The sequence below is a fragment of the Macrobrachium rosenbergii genome, chromosome 27, assembly GCF_040412425.1.
Source record: "Macrobrachium rosenbergii isolate ZJJX-2024 chromosome 27, ASM4041242v1, whole genome shotgun sequence".
Taxonomy (NCBI): Eukaryota; Metazoa; Arthropoda; class Malacostraca; order Decapoda; family Palaemonidae; genus Macrobrachium; species Macrobrachium rosenbergii.
The window spans coordinates 16,035,638-16,054,966 of NC_089767.1; the positions used below are offsets into that span (position 1 = coordinate 16,035,638).

Sequence of the window (19,329 nt, forward strand, 5' to 3'; positions counted from 1 at the left end):
GAAATGAATTTGAAATAGGAAAGTTGCTAGCGCTTAATACAATGCTTGTCGTTCCTTATTAGTTAAGAGAGCCTGCAGTATAAAACTGCAACTGGTTGTCACTCAACTTAACCTGAAGTGGCATGGTGGTAGAGCCAAGGGTCGCCTCTACTTAAGTGGGAGTTTTGTAGCGAAGGAGTACTATAATGGCTACCAAAGCATCAGTGGAATGCAGCTGAGTTATCAAATAGCTAGCAAAACTTTAATAGGTGCCCTTGCCCTGGGCGCAGTACCAACATAAAAAACCACCAGATACACTGTCACCTACAATGAAATAACACCACAACCCATCCAATGAGAGTGGTGGGTGGTCCAGGTACTTTGTATCTCCTGGCTCCTAAAAAACTCCATACCACACCAGAAGGTGAAGAGATAGTAGGAGGAAATCTTATGCTTCCTCCTGACACACCTTGCCAGTCACTATCCTGTGGTACTGCAGAATTTACACACTACTCAGTTGGTGCCAGGCAAGCTGTGGAAGCTTGTGGATAGGTATAAATACCACTGGGGCCAGAATGTAGCTGGCACCAAGCAAGCTGGGCGCCAGCCGAGCTGCTGGGAGATCATGGAAGCCTTTAGCTCTCAAGTTGGTGCCAGACTGTAGCTAGTGTCAGGCAAGCTGAGCACCAGGGGAGCCTGAAGCCCTGGGCGCTAGGGGCTCTGTAGCTGGGGCCAGACTTGTAGCTGACGCCAGGTGAGCTAGCAGCTCGAGGCTCTGGAAGCTCTAAAGGCGGCGACAGGCTATAGCTGGCGCCCGAAGGGCTGGGTGCCAGTAGACCTAAAGTTCAGGTTTCACTTCTCAAGATATTGAGATGCAAAGGATGATTATACTTCCAGTAGGTTGATGCAGAATGGAAGTAATGGCCCAATGTGCCTGTGAGATGTGAAGGGCAATATACTTCCAGTAGGCTGATGCCAAATGGAAGTAAGGGACATAAGTTCCTGAAAGCTAAAGAAGTAGAGGCTGCTCTGATGACCTTAGCTTTCACTGGAAGAGGGGCAAAGTTGTTCTCCTGAATCTGAGAGTGTTTCAGAAATTCTCTTTAGGATGAAGGGGGATGCAATCTTAATCCAAGGGCAAGGGGTTCTTGACCAAACATCAAAGGATAAGAAGGCCCTCTAGATTATCAAGTCCTGTTCAGGTAAATACCTAAAACCCCAACTGGACAGACTTCACTCTTTTCCCTCAGAGTTGGTGAGCACTCCTGAGTGCTTGGAGCATGTGCTGGCGCCAGGTTATAATTGGTGTCAGGTGAGCTGGACACCAGGCGAATTAGGAATTCAGGAGCTGGACGGAGCTCCTGGAAGCCAAGGATGTCCGTTAAGCTTTAAGGGAGAAAGAACGGATCCAGGTCTTGGATGGATACTCGTTCTTGACTAAAATCAAAGGAAAAAAGAGGATAGCATATCTCTTGCTTCTTAGCTGGGTGTGAAAAAGGTCTTTGAGAAGAAGAAGATGAAAGATCCATGTCTCTGTGCTTAACCAAAGATAAGCATAGACCGGTACCTTTTCAAGGAAAGAGAGAGAACCTAGATCTTCTCAGAAACAAAGAGGTAATCTACAGCAGGGTCAGAGGTGTCTAAAAAGAGGAGACGAAGAGTCCAAGACACCAGCTTTGGAAGACAACCACTAAGTCTGGGAGATGGAGGAAGAGGGTGACTTCTGAATCTTGTAATAGCCTCTGCAACATGTCTTGCAGACTCTTTGGAAGCCAATCCTACAGACGGTCCGGTGCCTGTCTGAGCAAGAGCGAATCCCCCTGGTAGTATCTCTGAAGCTAAGCTGTCTGAGAAGACACAGTTTGGGGGAAAGATCTTTTAGAGTCCACCAACAACCGTAACTGGAAACTGAGCCTGAGACTGTTCAGGGCTTCCTCGATCATGTAGAAGGTTCCTTGAAGAGGCAAACAGGTCCAAGGTTGGCTTGCTTCATACAATAAAAGAGATTCTGACAACTCAGGGGATCCAAAAGCCATGATGGGAAGGTCAAGCTTCTGACAGCCCAGTACGTCCTTCTATGCTTAGTCCCTGAATAAATCAAATAACTAGAAGACTTGGTTAATCTGTCAATAGAGGGAGAACTTCCATGCTTAGTCCCTGAATTAATCAATAACTAGAAGACTTGGTTAATCTGTCAATAGAGGGAGAACTCGGCTGTTTGGTCGAGAGGGAACGCTGGACCCAGCTTCCCTACTTAAGTAGATGTGTTAGGACTGAGGTCTAATCCAATAGACTACCATAGAGCTAAGGTTGAGCAGTACTAGAGCTGTGAGAGAAACGCTTTAGCTCTTCCAAAGCATAAGTGAAGGTTCTCCTCTTCTTGGGGACCAAGTCCTGGACAACTTTCTCGTTCTGCAAATAGGCTCCTTTGACATAGATCTGAGGTGCTGAGAAGAAGAGACTAGAACTAAGCTCAGCAGAAGAAGGAATTCCCTTGCACAAGTCATGTTCAGGCAGCCACCACTGGAAATCTGACTAAAGAAACCTGGTTACAGTCAAGAGCCTTCAAGCCCCTTTTCTTCAGATAATGAAGAGGTCAGTCGACATGTAAAGACGGAAGTAATGCCCAGACAAAAGAGGAGTCAAATGCAGGAAGAGCTAGGAATCGGGAGGGGTCGAAGCACAGACTCCCGATTTGGAAGCCCTGTCCCGAAAAACTAAACTCTGAGTTTGGATGGGGATCTGTAAGAGTGCTCCCTGCATATCCAAGCTCCTATCCTATCGTCCTGGAGAATGGGTGAAAGAACTATCTGGGCCATCTCCCTCTAGACCTTCATCTACTGTCTAAGAGGGAGAAATGAGGAACTTTGGTCATGTAGCCCACCGTCAGGAGCCGAGCACCAGAAAAAGTGTCGAGCGCTCTGAAACTAGTGTCACAGCGGCATCATTTGGGAGCAATAGCCTGTTGCAACTGTGTGAATCTCACAGTAGAAGAGAGAACCAGAGATCTCCTTCTAGAGAATACAAAACAAGAGTGGAAAAAACTCTAAAACCATAACTGTCTAAGTCCATACATGACAGGGCACGGAAACACTCCCAAGGAGCCGAGCCTCTGGCACTCGATGCTCTGACACTGGACACTAGGACGCTAAACTTTCAGTGGACGGTGTAACAGGCCCAACAAATTACTAAGTTGGTGTTGAATGGTCTTCAATGAAGCATAGGTGTGGACAAAGCCAACATAGAAAATCGAAGAGGTAGTCTGTAGTCCCGAGTGTGGTCTTAGATAACTGACAGCTGGCTCGAAACGGACAGGATGGGTGGACATGGGACACAGGTGGACGTGCAAACATGAGCTTAGACACTGGGAACTCGGACACGGACACTGGGTCCTCAGATAGTCGCTCGACCACTGTGCACTCAGACACTGAACTTCAGAGGCCACTGAGCACTCAGACACTAGGATACATATGCACGCTCGGAAGTTGGGAGCTTGGAATTTGGGTGCTTGGAATTTGGGAGCTTGGAAGTTGGGAGCTCAGAACTCGGGAGCTTGGAACTTGGCACTCAGGAGCTCAGAACTCAGAACCTGGGAGCTCGAAACTAGGTAGCTCGGAACTTGGCCACTCTCTGACTCTGTCCAGATTCAAAGAGCAATGACGACTACTACTGATGCACCAAAACTGAGAGAAATATCTTTACAACGGCTGAGATACATCCGAAAAATGCCATTGGCGCCACTAGTCTACACTGTGATCCAACACTAATCACACTAGGATCCCGAAAGTGTCAATGGAGCCTCTTGTCCACACTGGGATCCGTGAACCGAAAAAAACGCCATTGGCACCACTATGGCCGAGGCAAGCACACCTTTATGGACGCCTTTTCAATGGTTGTCCATAGAGACCTGCGGACAACAGGCTCGACTGAGGGGTAATTATTTGGGGCAAAACCCTTCGGACTCCCATGGACCAACAGTATCCCTCCTCCCAGGTTTAGGGGAGTCTGACAGGGACTGGGTTTGTGAGAGCCGATACGGCCGGATAGCCACTTCCTCCACTACACATCCAACAAGAAGCCTTTCCAGTGGCTGTCTGCCAATACCTGGGACAGCAACAGGCTCGACTGAGGGGCAACTACCTGTGTGGAACCCCCCGACCTCCCTTTGACTTCTAGTTTGCCTCCTCCCAGGAATTGTGGGGAGTTTGACAGGGATCTGTCTAGGAGCATCAGGGAATGAGTAGTCACCTCCTCCACTGCACTACACTTCACTATAACAAGGTCAACATCTGTTAACCAAGACACAAGATTGGCAAAGGTATGGAAAGGGAAGGAAGGGAGCCAGGTGCAGGAGCAAGTGGTAAGACGGCTAGTAGAGAGAACTGGCTCTAGCGCTGGCGCTGAGCACACGAGAGAGGGTGCTGGGGGCAAAGCTGGCACCTGAGATCGGTGCCAGCAAGCTAGTAGGTTTGTAGCATCAGCTGGTTCTTGGCTGTTGAGAATGTCAACTCTTACCCACCAACAAAAACCCCCAATTCTCTCCTACTTTCAGCCTAACACTCAGTTCTGCAAAGGAAGGTGTGACGGTTATGTCAAAAATTGATTTACTGGAGGCTTCCAGGAAGCATAGGTCTGTTAAATAAATCATAATTCAAAAGTTACTGAAGTTCAAGAAATTGCAAAATACCCAAGAACTACTTTCAAGGCAATTATCGGCTGATAAATCATAAATTGCCAAAATTATGGCCTAATGAAAGATAATAATGTAATGTTGTAACAACTAAAAAATACTTTAAAGCAAAACCATTACCGGCGTCTCACCAGTAGTCTATGGTCGGTACACAATTCATGAATTGCAAAAGTTAATGCCTAATGAAAAGGCGTAACATACACCGATTACTTTATAATGGAATGCCATAACATCCGAGAATTACTTTTAAGGCAAAACTATTATCCATGGCTCGCTAGTACGAGTATATTAAGGCCGTAAAACAATCCATAAATTGCAAAGGTTATGGCCTAATGAAAAGCCTAACATAAACCAATTATTTTATAATAGTCTAGACCCATTACTTTACAATGGAGTGTCTTAACATTCAAGAATTACCTTCAAAAACAAAACTATTATCGGCGGCTCGCTAGTAGTTTATAACCGGAAAATAATTCATAAACTGCCAAAGTTATGGCCTAATGAAAATGCATACCATACAATTTACTTTTATAATGGAATGTTGTAACATCCGAGAATTGCTTTTAAAGCAAAACTATTCTCGGCGTCGCCAGAAGCCTAACTGGTAAACAAACCATAAATGCAAATGGCGATGTTTACCGGCGGCTCGATGATGACTGAATCAACGTAATACAAAATAAGAAAAAACTCATCCTGAAAGATTTCAACTTGCAGGCTACAGTATACGTGTTCTGATGGTTGATTTAAAGAATCCCCCGGAATCTGGTAAAATAACCGGAAATAATGAAAAAAGCTACCCGCCAGACCAGGTACTACCACCACAGACGGCAGGAAACAAAATGAGAATTGTTTGCTAGGTCGTTCCAAACTTCCAATATTCCGATAGTGGGACAGGTTGATCACCTACACAAACTACAGTATACTGAAGTGCTACTTGGATAATTCTGAATCCGAGCTGCCATGAAAGTGGAAACTATAGCTGTGTAATTACTTGGTAAGTTACTTATATGAAAATTATCCTTCTAGATCTTGTTGAAGATGGTACTTTGGTGTCTGCAATATTGCAGATACAGTACCAAGAAAGTGTGACCAACTTTAGCTAGGTTTGAGAAATTCACCACTCTAGATACAGCACCTTGGCTTCTCTTGTATTGCGGGTTATGACACAGCTATGTAAGTGTGACCAAACACCTTGGTTTCTGTAATACTGCTGATATCATGGCACTGCTGTAGAAGTGTGACCAACCTAGACGAGTTTGAGAATATACCATTCCAGACCTTGTTGAAGATAGCACCTTAATTTTCTGTAATATTGACAATCATTTTGATAAAGACTAAACGAGCAGCAACCTAGCTGGGTTTTAGAAACTTACCACTCCAGACTTTGTTGAAGATAACATGTTGGTTCTATAATTTTTTAGACACCTAGGCAAGGTTGTGAATTATGATCAACTTATCTGAATTTGATAGATTTACCACTCCAAACCTTGCTGACACTGGCAAATTGATTTCTTTAATATGGCAGATATCATGACACAGCTACAAAATATGATAATCATACCTAGGTTTGAGAAATTTCTATTACAGACCTTATTAAAGATGGCACAAAAGTTTCTGTAACTTTGTAAATATCATGGTGCACTTGTGAGAGAGTGATTAACCTAACTGGGTATAAGAAATTTAACATTCCAGGTCTATCTTGATTGAAGACAACATGGCATATCTGTTTCTATAATACTGCAGATATCATGGCACAGCTGTGAAAGAGTGACCAACTAGTTAGCGTTGAGAAATTAACCTTTCAAGGTCTCTACAGAACATGGCATATTGCTTTCTGTAATATCAGCAGATGCCATTCCATGGCTGTGTAAATGTCAACAACCTATAAAAGGTATCATTCCAGACCTTGATGAAGACAGTATCTTGGTTTCTGTGATACTGTCCACTTCTTGACTAAGTTGTGAAAGTGTAGCTAACATGCACCGAGAGACAAAAGCTGTGAAATTGACGACAATAGTGATGTTATGTATGTTGAGAAGCCCAGGCTTGATGCAAGGGAGAGTTTTTTTTTTTTTTTTTTTTTTTTTTACGCTGAAGCAGACCTACCGATGCATGGCAGGTCAGAGGGTGGGCTACAGACAGACAAAGGCTGCACTTCTCTTCCTGAAGGGAGGGGAGGGGAACACCAATAAAGGTCAATCACTTTGGGGTAACCACAATCCTTACCCAAAATATACTTGGTCAACTGCCAATTATCCTGAACCACTTTGGGAGTGTAAGATGGGGCAGCAGTGAAAAAGGAATCATACCTCTGGAGTAAAGGTGAAGTGGGAGGGGGAGCACCACTGGAATATTAAGTTTGAACAGAGTACAGTATACAGTACTTATGGCCAGAACTGTCCAATTGCCTACGGTGTCTATCTGCTTCACACATCTCCCGTTACTTATCAAAATTTTCTCATCAGACCACTCCTTGCATTCTTCACAATGGAAATAAAAATCACATTCATTCCCCTTCAGATAACAAACACTGTATATATGACTGCCATGTTCAACTAAATACATATGGTTCATTCAAAACTCCTTCCTACAGAACCTAACACTCCTGTCTGTACTTGCTGTACATGACGTAATTCAAAACAGTAAAATGCATACTGACATACACAAGAAAAAAAACCAGCCACAATCTAGCCAAAAATATCACAGCCTAATCCTATTGGAACATTGTGAAGCTACTAAGAATTCTGATCAGAATGTGAATATGGTACAGTATTTCAATTCCACCTGGTAAGAATCAAGTGATTACAGACAGGCTATCTGGGGCAGCCAAGTGTTATTCTTTCTTTGCTTTGAATGCCAATCACAACTAACAGCACAAAGATGTAAGGTAACTTTAACGATATGTAAGATTCATCCCAGAATGTTATTTTCGATGCTGATGCTATAACCTGGTCAAAATAAATGACTGTCCTGTAATCTAAAAAATAAAAAAAAATGTAAAAAGCCAAACATTTTAATCATCCAGTATCTGGTCTTTGTTAATACTAATAAAAAAGTATTTTGTTAAAAATTATCAACTAGGTAAAATAACAGTGCTCAAAAGTTTTATGTTGATTTATATACGGTAAAATGCCAAAGTTTCTGTATAAAGTTAAAATTAAGTTTTGTTCAAAGACAAAGTTCTTTAACATTTTGATAATCAGGTTAGTTTATGTGCAACGCCAAAGTTATTTTTAAAATTTAATACATGTTTTATGTTCACATAAAGCAAAAATTTTTCTGCACATTTTGTGATAAATTGTGTTAATTACATTTCATACACTTTTAGCACTGTCGTTTTCTGTTCTACGGTATTTCTGGTGCTCTAAATGTTTTTAAAGTCCCTTTTATTAGCTAATACCTAACCAAATATACCTAACCTAACCTAGCCTAGGGTACTAAGTCCTTACCCTAGTGCATGATATCAATCTTAAAACATTCCACGAACTTACCTTAGGCTAATTTGAATGAAAACTATCTATAGGATTAAGGTCCCTATATTTTAATTGTATTGTATTTTCCCCTGCCTATAAGGCCAGCTTTTCCAGTGAGGTACGACATAGGCCTATGGGTGGGGACTACTATCTATAAAAGTATTAATTTGCTAATGAAACAGGTAAGACTTGACTTTACTTGCATGGCCTCATTCCTGCCAGTCGCGAACTGGCACAGGTTACAGCCTTTTGGGGGTCCAGGGAAGGCAAAGCAGCCCAGACCAGGTCAAGACACATCACCCTATGTTAGGTTAGGTAGAAAAGATCTGGTTAGGTTAGGACCTGGCATTATAGGAAAGGCTATGTCTATTTATGTATGAGGAACCTGTCCTGGTTGATGACTGGCAGGAATCAGGTCGCGAAACTAAAGTAAAGTTTTACTACGAAAAGAATATCAGAAATGCTCAAAACATTCATAAAAACAAATCATATGAAAATTATATTTTCAGTGTTTCTAAGTAAGAGCTCCCCATGAACTATTACCTTGGAAAACGATTTTTCCTAAATTTTTAGTGTTGCTGACGAAAGAGGTGGTGCTGTCTATTGTTGGTCAATTAGTATTGGTAGAACTATATAGTAGCTCCGCGGCGGCAGCGGCACTATAACTTGGCTTTTTCTACAGTTTTTTGGTTGCTAATTATGAATTTACCTTTAATTTTTGGCGCTCGAGTGTAATTAACCTGTAATCAACCCCAGAAGTCCACCCAACAAGGGGTTTCCATACGCGATCTTCACAAGACAGAGCACGGGTACATCTGTTTCGAACGGTTCATATCCTGTCCGGCAAGTGCAATAACTTGTTAACGTATGGGTACCCAACCCCACCCCCGGGCCAGTACTAAACACAGTGAAGGGACAGTCCATTTGGTCGACAACAAACAGATGCACCGCCAGTATCAGAACCCCTAAAAGTGTGGAAAAAACCAGTTGAAAAGGTAAAAACAGGCACAGAGCTAATATATAGAATTACCATTCTTATCAAACACACATCTACCCAACGGTTGGGGACCCTTTGGGAATGCAGGGTTTTGGAAATGTTGCGAGAAAGACTAGATCACCATGTTGTTGTTATGGAATGGTTCAGTGCAGATGCAAGTCATCAGGGAGCCAAATGTTTAAGTAGGGATTGGCTAAGGAAACCTATTATAAAACGAACTATACTAACCTAACATACCCTAATCTAGCAGGTTGTGTTTCTTACTCGGGGCTCCAGCGCCCAGCGAGGGAAACTCCACTTTTTACCAAAAGCTCCCCTGTAACACTGTGCATGTGCGATACCATTCCACAGTGGCCAGCGTACAACTTCTGAGGTTACTTATAGTCGACCGACAAAAAATAACGGCAAATTCTTAATAAGCAACCAAAATACTATTGAAAAAATAAATTTCCAAAGTAATCCAAGATGCGGAACCCTTGCTTAGTTCTACCATATTTTCAAGTCCAAAATGCAATAGCCTAATGGTTTAAATTAAAATGATACCATACGTTCTGTTTGGCAGTCTCTACCAATATTCAATAGTAATATTAGGCTACTGTACCAACTGCCACCAGGACTACCTAGGCTACAACCAGTCGCCAGCAAACACTAGGCTTCTCTTGCCTTAGGCTAGGCCATTCAACATGGAACATATGTATACCATGAGTAGAATTCACACCAAGGTAGAGTGCACAATGACGTACTTCTGGTTGGATCGAATTTCGATGTCTCTGAATTTCAGATTCTTGCCGAAGTGTGTACATGCACAACCAACTTCTTTAGCTTAGCCCATACACAAGATTCTTGTTGGTCTTTCACGGTAATTTCTGTCTTTTACAGCTTCACAAAATTTTCACCTTCGTACGCTTTGATGATTGCTGAGGCACGCTCAGCTATCGGGTAGAATTTCAATCTTCACACTTTAGTTGACATTTGGATTTTGAATGACGAAGTAAACAAACACTGACAGTTTGACACATTACCACGGGCGCATGCGCTGCTTGCCAATAATTCCCATGCTTGCGCACACACTTGCATTTTATAATACCATAAGAAATATATATATATATATATATATATATATATATATATATATATATATATATATATATATATATTAAATATAATTCTGCCTTTAAGAAACAGGTTAAGTACTAATGTTCTTTTGGTGGGTTCTGAAATGAAGCAATTTTATACCTACTCGAGCACACTGTTGTTTTCATTAACTGTAAGGTCAATGACATACACTCGACATACAGTGGTAGATTCCCCACTAATGGCTTTCCTCATTCCCTCTTTATAACTGGTGTCCATTACTTGCAGATCAATCACCGAAAAAGGTTGCAAAGCAGTCAACGAATTCCTGTGAGGGATCAGACAAGAAATTAATATATTAAGCCTATAGAGTATTTCGCGTAAATTCTATATTTCATGTACATTTAACCTAAGCAATATTTACAGCAACACTCATTAATTTAGTTAATTTTAGTATAGGCCTACACACTAATCAACGTCTGGTCTCTATCTTTACACTATTAACATTAGGATGTTTTAAGTTTTGACTATGGTACTGACTGTTTGTTCAGTTGCTACTGAGAGGAAGTGCAAGGTTTTTTCCTTAATAATAATAATTTACGGTTAATTTCAGTTTGTAACCTTTCATTACTTTCCTTCTAGCACATAAGCTGCTCTGAATTACTACTGGAATGGATGGAATATTCCTAGAAACTCAACTGTTAAAAATATATTGACTTTCCATGAATTTTACTATCGGTTATTATTTCTCTACATTTGAAAATAATTTTCCATGTTTTCTTTGCTCTTTTGTATGCAAGTAAGTATTGCATTCCTGCCAATGCAAAGGGTCAATAATCTTTCTGAAAACGAGAATATTCAGCCGCAAAAGGCAGTGAGTGTTACAATCAAGGAAGCAAAGCCCATTTAGACTCATCGTTTTTCAATGTTGAAAGAAAGCAACATAATGATTTATACTTACTAGCAATGACAAAAATATAAAATAGTTTCATTTTATTTCCCTGAGCAAAACCTGAACGAAGAACTCCCTAGCACTCATCTCTCACCTGATAACTTGCTTTAAGAAAGGACGATGAGAGTCAGAAGTCACAAGCACAAAGTGACACCCATCAACCAGTTTTTCAACGGTTTGCCAAATCATGTCACCCAACAAGGAGTGTGCTCTCTTCGCCAATGTAAAATCTTCTGATGGCGGGAATTCTTGAGTACTTCCAGTTTCAATCGGAAAAGTGAGTTCTAGATCCCCCAGATTTGCTCCAGTTGTTTTCGTTTCGACGGCTTGAGCGTTACTGGCCAATAGTGTGACCATGAAGAATGAGAGGGGCAGCATCCTGAAAGGGAAAAAATGAAAAGCTGAACAAACAAGATATATAACCTTGTCACAATTCAACTTAGCTACACTCTGAGTACTATGTATATTCGTATTTATACTGGTGTGAAAACATGAATGTTGACTTTTATGTTTATGAAAAAGGTTGCGTTTATTCACTGAAGATGTTAATTATATACTCGAAGGTTTATAGTCGCATCTTGAAAAAATGACGTACTGAAAGTTATGACACTGGTCGAGGAATAACATCTACTTTTATCAGGTGGGTTATCGTTCCTTATATAGTCTTTGCTAAAGAATGGATAAAGCTATAGCCTAATTCTTAGCGGATATCAAATAGCTTTATGAATGATTTAAGGAGAACATGTATTGAATATAAGTTATAAAATTTAAGGAGTGAAGAGAAATGTAAGCTAATCAAATGTAGCTACTCAAATAATATGACAGGATGTCACTAAGAATGAAGAAAAAACAATACTAAAGAGAATTTCCACACATCCCAAGCTCAGAAAAGCACGAAAACTAACAATTTTTCAAAACGCTGAAAATGGATACTAGAACAAGAACTTTCAATGACGGAAGATTTCCGGAACTGGTGACATGAAAATTTCTTCAAATTTGCAAAAGAAAATTACTGAAATATCGAAAAACTGTGCAACGAACAGCGCCAGTTTACGATGCAGATATAAAAGCAAAGCAAGTGAAAGTTATTCACCTATTTAAAAAATAATTAGAGGAGCACGTGATTTCAACAGGCACTTTTTGAGGTCGAGGAATGTAGCCACACTATGTTTAACAAAAACGCACAATTAAGAATTTCAAAGTCACTCTAAATATCCAGCCATATAATTTATTAGAGGCTCGTAGAGATATTTTATTTCGGAAACAAACCTGTTGTCCCATTATGCCCAGCAGACATGAGTCCGTATATTCTTAAAGTTGGCCACAAATTTAAGCTCTTAGTGCTACATGCATCAATTTTTAAGTTATAATCGAATTTCCATTGGTACAAATGAATGACAGTTGATAATCACCACCCCAGCCTGATGTCCACATTTGTGACGAGACATCGTCGCCCCTAGAAGATCCAGGGAAACTGAGATCAGAGTAGTATGTAAGTTTTGAATTCAGAGGAGGCACCACGTTGGACACTGGTGGCCGCCCTTGTGATGGGGAGCATTTTCGCCATTGTGACGGGAGCATTGTATCCCTTGGGGATACAATGTAGTCTAGGGCCAGTGTAGTTTCCAGATTCAAATTCAGAGGAGGCGGGGTTGCAGACTTTCGGGGGTCTTTCGTAGTCAGGGTATTCGTGAAGAAGTATTGTGGCTCGTGAAAATTGTTAACCCATTTTTCTGAACTGTGAAATGTGCGTGAATTTCCATTTTGAATTTTTTCAGTAATTTTTTTTAGGAAGTATTCTATATATTATATAGTTCCACTGTAAATTTAGTTTAGTTCCGAAGAGAGGCCATGTGGTTAAGGCTGAAGCAGTTGTCAGCTGGGGAACAAATGAATTAGTAGCATATGAAAAGATTTGTTTATCCCTTCAAAACTTCAGCTGTGACGACTGGAAGAAGTACTGGAAATGTCTGTAAGTTACAGATACTTCATATGCATTAGCTCTTGAAGAAAGACTGCCATAATATATATATATATATATATATATATATATATATATATATATATATAAAGAGCCTATATATATCGGTAGAAATATATATATATCCATGGCATTCAAATCCCCGCAGCCGATGGTAAAGCCTTTGCTATCCGTGTAGACCATTATGTATGTATTACATATTTGCTGAAAAAAATGTTTTTAGGATATTCCAAAGCCACTCCAACATCTAAAAAAAAAAAAAAAGACACCCCAAACTCTCTCTCTCTCTCTGTCGACCTCTCTCTTCCTCGCTGCTCTCTCTCTGACATCGGTTTTCATTTGCCTTTTTTCCAAATTTCATAATAAACACATCCCTCTTGTTCTTTCATGGTATTACACCCTCCATATTTTCCTTGATGTCTCTGTGCCAAACTTAGAATTTTTTATAATTTCAGTTACAGGAACACACAATACTTTCTACTCATAAAAACTAAACATAATGGACATCTATAAGGTAATGTACAGAATCCTCAGGCTTGCTCGTTTCTCTCTTGGCAATGGTAGACAAGCCAGCTAGCAATATCAAGTCCTCCCATGAAATGCTGTCTTGACAGTCTTGCATCTTTTACTATTCATTACACCAATATTCGTAGCCTATCCTCAAACTTTCCCTCTGAACAGTACTCTTGGACTCTGCTCTTTACAACCTTCTCTTTTATGAACCAACTGTCAAGGAACGCTTTTAACGATCGTTTCTTCTGTGAATACTCTATTCACAAGATTCATGGACCTTAAAGCTGCATTTTTGACTCATGTTACTCAAACTTTTCAGGCCTTGCACCGTACTTTGTTTATTTTCCTTTAGTAATTGATTTCATGTTGAGACTTGCAAGCCATGTACCCATACACAGAAATCCTATGTGTGGGGATTTAAGTTGTTTGGAAAGATGTCAGCTTTTCTAACCTCAACGGTTTGGAACAAATCAATGATTTCATAGAAGTTTCAGAATGAGATGAGCAAACAATCAGACATCTTGACTTTTCCTTTGTTTTTAATTTCGAAAACTATTCCCACAAGATTTCTTTCAGTAAAACATTGTCTGGCAAAACCCTGTGAGTCTTAACGTCTTTCACTTTCCACTCCTTTCCTCATTCCCTCTGGTTACCAGCCATCAAAGACATTTTGGCCAAATTCACTGACATGCCTTACTAATATTTTATCTTTAATTTCTCTGAGCGAATTATTGTTTCTCTTCACCAAACCCTGGCCTTTTAACAACAAATATTGGTGTTTGTTGAGGGGTCCAAGGTACTGTGTATATATAACAACCAGTAGAGCAAAGTGAAATTCTAAGTAAACTTAGCTAGCAATATTTCTGGATAGTATAGGCAAAGAACAAGATAAGTAAAGTCAAGGCTTATATTTATATATATATATATATATATATATATATATATATATAATATATATATATATATATCATATATATATATTTATATATATATATTTATATATATATATATATATATATATATATATATATATATATATATATATATTATATACATTTACATATATATATGTATATTATATATATATACATATATATATATATATATATATATATATATATATATATATATATATATATATATATATATATATATATATATATATATATCTCAAGCCTTGACTTTTACTTATCTTGTTCTTTGACGATGCTATCCAAACATATTGCTAGCTAAGTTTACTTAGAATTTCACTTTGCTCTGCCCGTTACTGCCTCAAAGACTACATGGGATAACTGGAAGAGCTATCAATGCCTTAACAAGATGGAAATATAATATTTTGACGTTAAACTTTCGAGCCAATTCTTCTCTTTGCTTAAAGCTTCCTGAGCTCTGCTATGACTTTTTACCAATAGTATTACCTGCTCTAAAAAAACTTTTTGTAGCCTTGTTCTCTAATAAAGTGGCATAACTGATTCTGATCTTGTCAATTTCTAAATACTAGCAACACTTAAAGGCCTCTGACACCTTTCTTTCCCTTTTCAAGTTTTGTTGGTCTCTGAACCTTTCTTTCCTTTTTCAAGTTTTTTTGGCGACTTTTTAATCTCTTGAATATTTTTCACACCTTGGATCACTCACTTTTACGTCTTTTACCAAGAGGGTTTATTATGCTAATCCCTCTGAGTACTGTTCTGTTATAGTTTTGAATCTCGTCAATGTTCAACAGTAATAAACTTTTACAATATATTTCTTTATGGTCATCAGTAGAGTTTCTGAGACAAGATTAACTGGTAATAAGCCCAAACTTGCTCATATCTGGCCATCTATTAAGACTTCAGGATATCCTGTGACAGTTCTACCCTATCTCCAAGGTCTTTGACAAAATCTGGCATAATGCTATGTTAGCCATATTTCTTCATCTCTTTCCGTGGATTTACTTTTCGTCTTAAGATTCATTTTGTCTGCTACTTTCTCAGTGGTTTTCCTCAGGTTAACTACTTTACCTGCTTGTTCCTGTCTTTTCATCAGTGACTTCCGAGGCCTCCCTCTTGCCCTATACAGGTAGCCTATATGAGGAGGAGTCTACCAATCAAGAATCCTCCTTTCCTTCTTAGGCTCTTCTAAAGTTCCCACTAATCCCACTTAAAAGTGTGACAAGTTATCAGAGTGAATATAGAAAGTATTTCTGAATGGGCAAATGAAACCTGTTTTCGATGCTTCAAAGACCAGTATTTCTCATCTGTCACTGAAACATCTTTCTATCTTCGTTGAGAATTTGGAAATTGGACCCTTCTGATTTGTCATTATTCTAGAGCAAATATTTGTCATTATTCAGAGGCAGATAGTAACGAGTCTTGGAAGATCGTGTCATGAGCTTGGAAGGTCTGCTTCTAAGATGAGTGCGCCTTTAAAGCAGCACGTTTGTTTTTCATATTTACACTGGACTCATAATTCCTTATTACTCCCTTGTAGAGATATACACTGGTTCAGACGTTTTCTAAGAGTTGCCACTTTAATCTTTCAGATTACCATCCTATTGCTTTTACGGCCACTGCAGCTAAAGTGCTCCAAACTTTTACTCTGACTTTCTACACCCACACTGACTCCAACTCTGTTTTCGTATCCTCAGTATGGCTTTCAAATGGCAAGATCAAGTAGCACCCATTCTCATCTAGCCAAGGTTTGTCACTTTTGGTATCTATAATGCATATGAAAAGTTTTTTCTTATCAAGCTCTACTGAATAGAATATAGACTTTAGGTCAAAGGCCAAGTTCTGGGACCTATGAGCCTGTTCAGCGCTGAAATGGAAATTGAGAGTAGAAAGGTTTAAATGGTGTAACAGGAGGAAAACCTCGCTGTCGCACCATGAAACAATTGTTAGGAGAGAGAGTGGATAGCAAGATGGAAGAAAGCTACCTCCTCTCTTCCTGTTGTAATTAACAGCATACCATCTGTTCCTTCTCCATGACTTTTCTTGTTTTTTGGGATTCTATTTTCTCACATCATATTTTCCTCCTTCTTGTCAATGACTTTCCGCCATCTCTATTAATGCGTTTGCTGATGATTTAATCTTTTTTTTTTTATCTATTAGCCCTCTTCAGGCAAGTGTACGCAATTTCGACTTGCCCTGCATTCGCCTACGAGATCTGATATTGCTAGTTTATGTGACGTACCTTCATACAGTAAATCTAAATCTACAGAATTAGGCGTATTGCCTAGGTAGTGTTTATTTCTTTTCATCCTTCACAGTTGTTCAAGCTTTATGGCAGCATTATTCATCCCAGTAGGGAGTGCCACTCTCATGCATATGGAAACTCCTCTTTGTTGTCCCTCTTCAACAAATTAGAATGTTAGATCAGTCGCCCCACAATTACTGACGACTGACTTCATGGAATCCTGACTTTTGTCCTACAGACGGAATTGTCACAAATCTATATAAGAATGTGATTAGTTTCTTTAGTCAGAAGACTTAAATAGTTAGAATATCTACAAAAGGAATAATTACATCTCATATTTTCTTTTTCCCCTCATCTCATTAAACACAGCCTTCGTAACATAACCTTCTCATAAACTAATTCTTAGTATTAAAAATTCGTGATTTCAAGAAACTCATTGTTTGCTTCCTTGTTCTCTTTATTTCATCTCAACATGACAATCACTAGACTTAAAGGTCTTTGGTCTTCCGTTTCGTCGCTTTGTGTAAATGTGACCCTCCCTCTGCCACCTGCGGACCCATCTGTAAACGGTGGTGGTGCTGACTCCTGTTTCGTAAGAGATATTCTGCGCTGAACGCCCCTGAAACCAAAGCCACACCAGATGGGCGCGCGCTGTCAGCACTTCGGGTCTATTTGAGCGTAGCTTTTCCATCTTTACTCTGAAACTAAAGTAGTTCTGTTACTTGCCCATTCTTGTGTTTGGCGGTGATGCTGATAACAAAATGTAAACTGCTCTCTCTGTGGCTTCACTTTAGGTCAATTTAACCATTTTAACGGATTCGTCGGATGACCCAGAAAGCTATCTGTATATATCCTAAGCATGGAATCCTAACGTATTCTTCTGCCATATAGGATCATCATTATTGTAATAAGCGGGGAGTGAGTGATTTTTCAATTTTGAATAATAGATGGCTGTCATTTCTAATTCTGTCTCAAACAATCTAGTACATTATTTCATGATATTGTGCATCTTTATCAAAATTTTTCTTAGCCTCTGTAGATAATAACTTTCGCTTCTGTTACTGAAAAGAGCAGTTGTATTAGGTCATAGGGGTTTGGTGAAGAGAAAACTATTTATTGTCAGATCAGGGGCGTCCCAGAAAAATAATAATGATGACTGATTCTAGTTTGATGATATTCCAACACAAGTACCAGCGAAACAGTTACCAGCGGTCACACATCAGCAAATGTTTAGGGTTTCATATCCCTATGAATAATTTAGAGAAAATAACTCCATTTTGCAGGCACCATGGTAAAAAAGCGAATGAAAGGAGTCGATAAACCGACCTTTAAAGCAGGGAAGGTTACAGAGATAAGAAAAAGGGAGGTAGAGTAATTCCACTGTTTGGCAGAGCAAAGATAAAAACTACTATGAAATCGGACCGTCGAGACTTTGCTGATCTTCTTCAGAGCATATTTGGAACCGGAGCTACTTGACATCCTGACATACTCTGATAACACACACATAGACTTCACACCATTGAAAGTTTTAAGAGAAATTCTTTCCATAGTGAATGAAAAGCTAATTAGAAAGTTAGCAATAGAGACAAACTACGAAAGAACAGCTCAAATATCAGGTAAATGAACGAACAAAACGCAAGAAATATAAAATACCCTCATTCCGCAGCCCCATAACTCCCAAAGTAATTTTAGTATTATATTCTTTATTTATTATATTTTACTGCTAAAATCAGCAAAATCAGGTTTTACTTCCACCTTTAAGGCGATTGTTATCAAAATTTGACGACTAAAGGAGTCAAGGTGGGAAGGAAATCTTCAAAATTGACCGATTTTCCTTAAAATGTACCTTTATTTCGAAGATGACATGGTTTGCAAAGAATAAAATTTATCTAATCTATGGCACTATCTTTTCTAGATACGCTTATGTCTGCCTGAACGTGGCATTAGGAACGAGTATCCTAGCCTTCAAATAAAACAAAATCTTAAGACTTTGCTACCATACTCTAAAATTTGACCAGACTTAATTCTGAAAGTGTAATTTCCAAATGAGTCTGTAGTTCTTATTCAGCTTCTGTTTAACGGTAATTTCACAGGTTTACTAAGGCACAGTATTAACTATTAATATTTTCTTATCATCTTGTACATTCTCAATTTTCTTTATCCCGGAGAGAGAGAGAGAGAGAGAGAGAGAGAGAGAGAGAGAGAGAGAGAGAGAGAGAGAGTAACGAACCGCATTCTCTGGTTTTCCAAGATGTGTATTAATTTCTTTTTCTTTGAGAAACAGTAACTTCCGATATTTTGACAAGAAAAGAAAATTATGATATGTGACTGCGTTGTAAATAGCACCCATATCTTACTCTAGGTTCACTGTTTTCAATACCAGTACGTAGTTTAAAAACAAAACCAAGATTTTAGCATAAATATACATCTATAGTTTTCTAAAAGTCTTCTGAATACGATGTCTCATTTTCTGTCCATTTTGAAATTAGTTTTTCT

At 39.2% G+C, this 19,329-nt stretch overlaps 1 protein-coding gene across 8 annotated transcripts in view; it reads right to left on the reverse strand.

Moving 5' to 3' along the window:
• LOC136853433 (glutamate receptor ionotropic, delta-1-like) overlaps positions 1 to 19,329 on the reverse strand; it is a 276,672-nt gene that overhangs the window by 59,523 nt on the left and 197,820 nt on the right. For all 8 annotated transcript variants that reach the window (XM_067128997.1, XM_067129000.1, XM_067128993.1 and 5 more), the window contains 2 exons: positions 11,260 to 11,544; positions 10,380 to 10,541 (listed from right to left, as the gene is read on the reverse strand). In XM_067128997.1, coding sequence (XP_066985098.1) covers positions 10,380 to 10,541; positions 11,260 to 11,543 — 446 coding nt within the window. In that variant the 5' untranslated portion in view covers position 11,544. The remainder of the gene's footprint in view (positions 1 to 10,379; positions 10,542 to 11,259; positions 11,545 to 19,329) is intronic.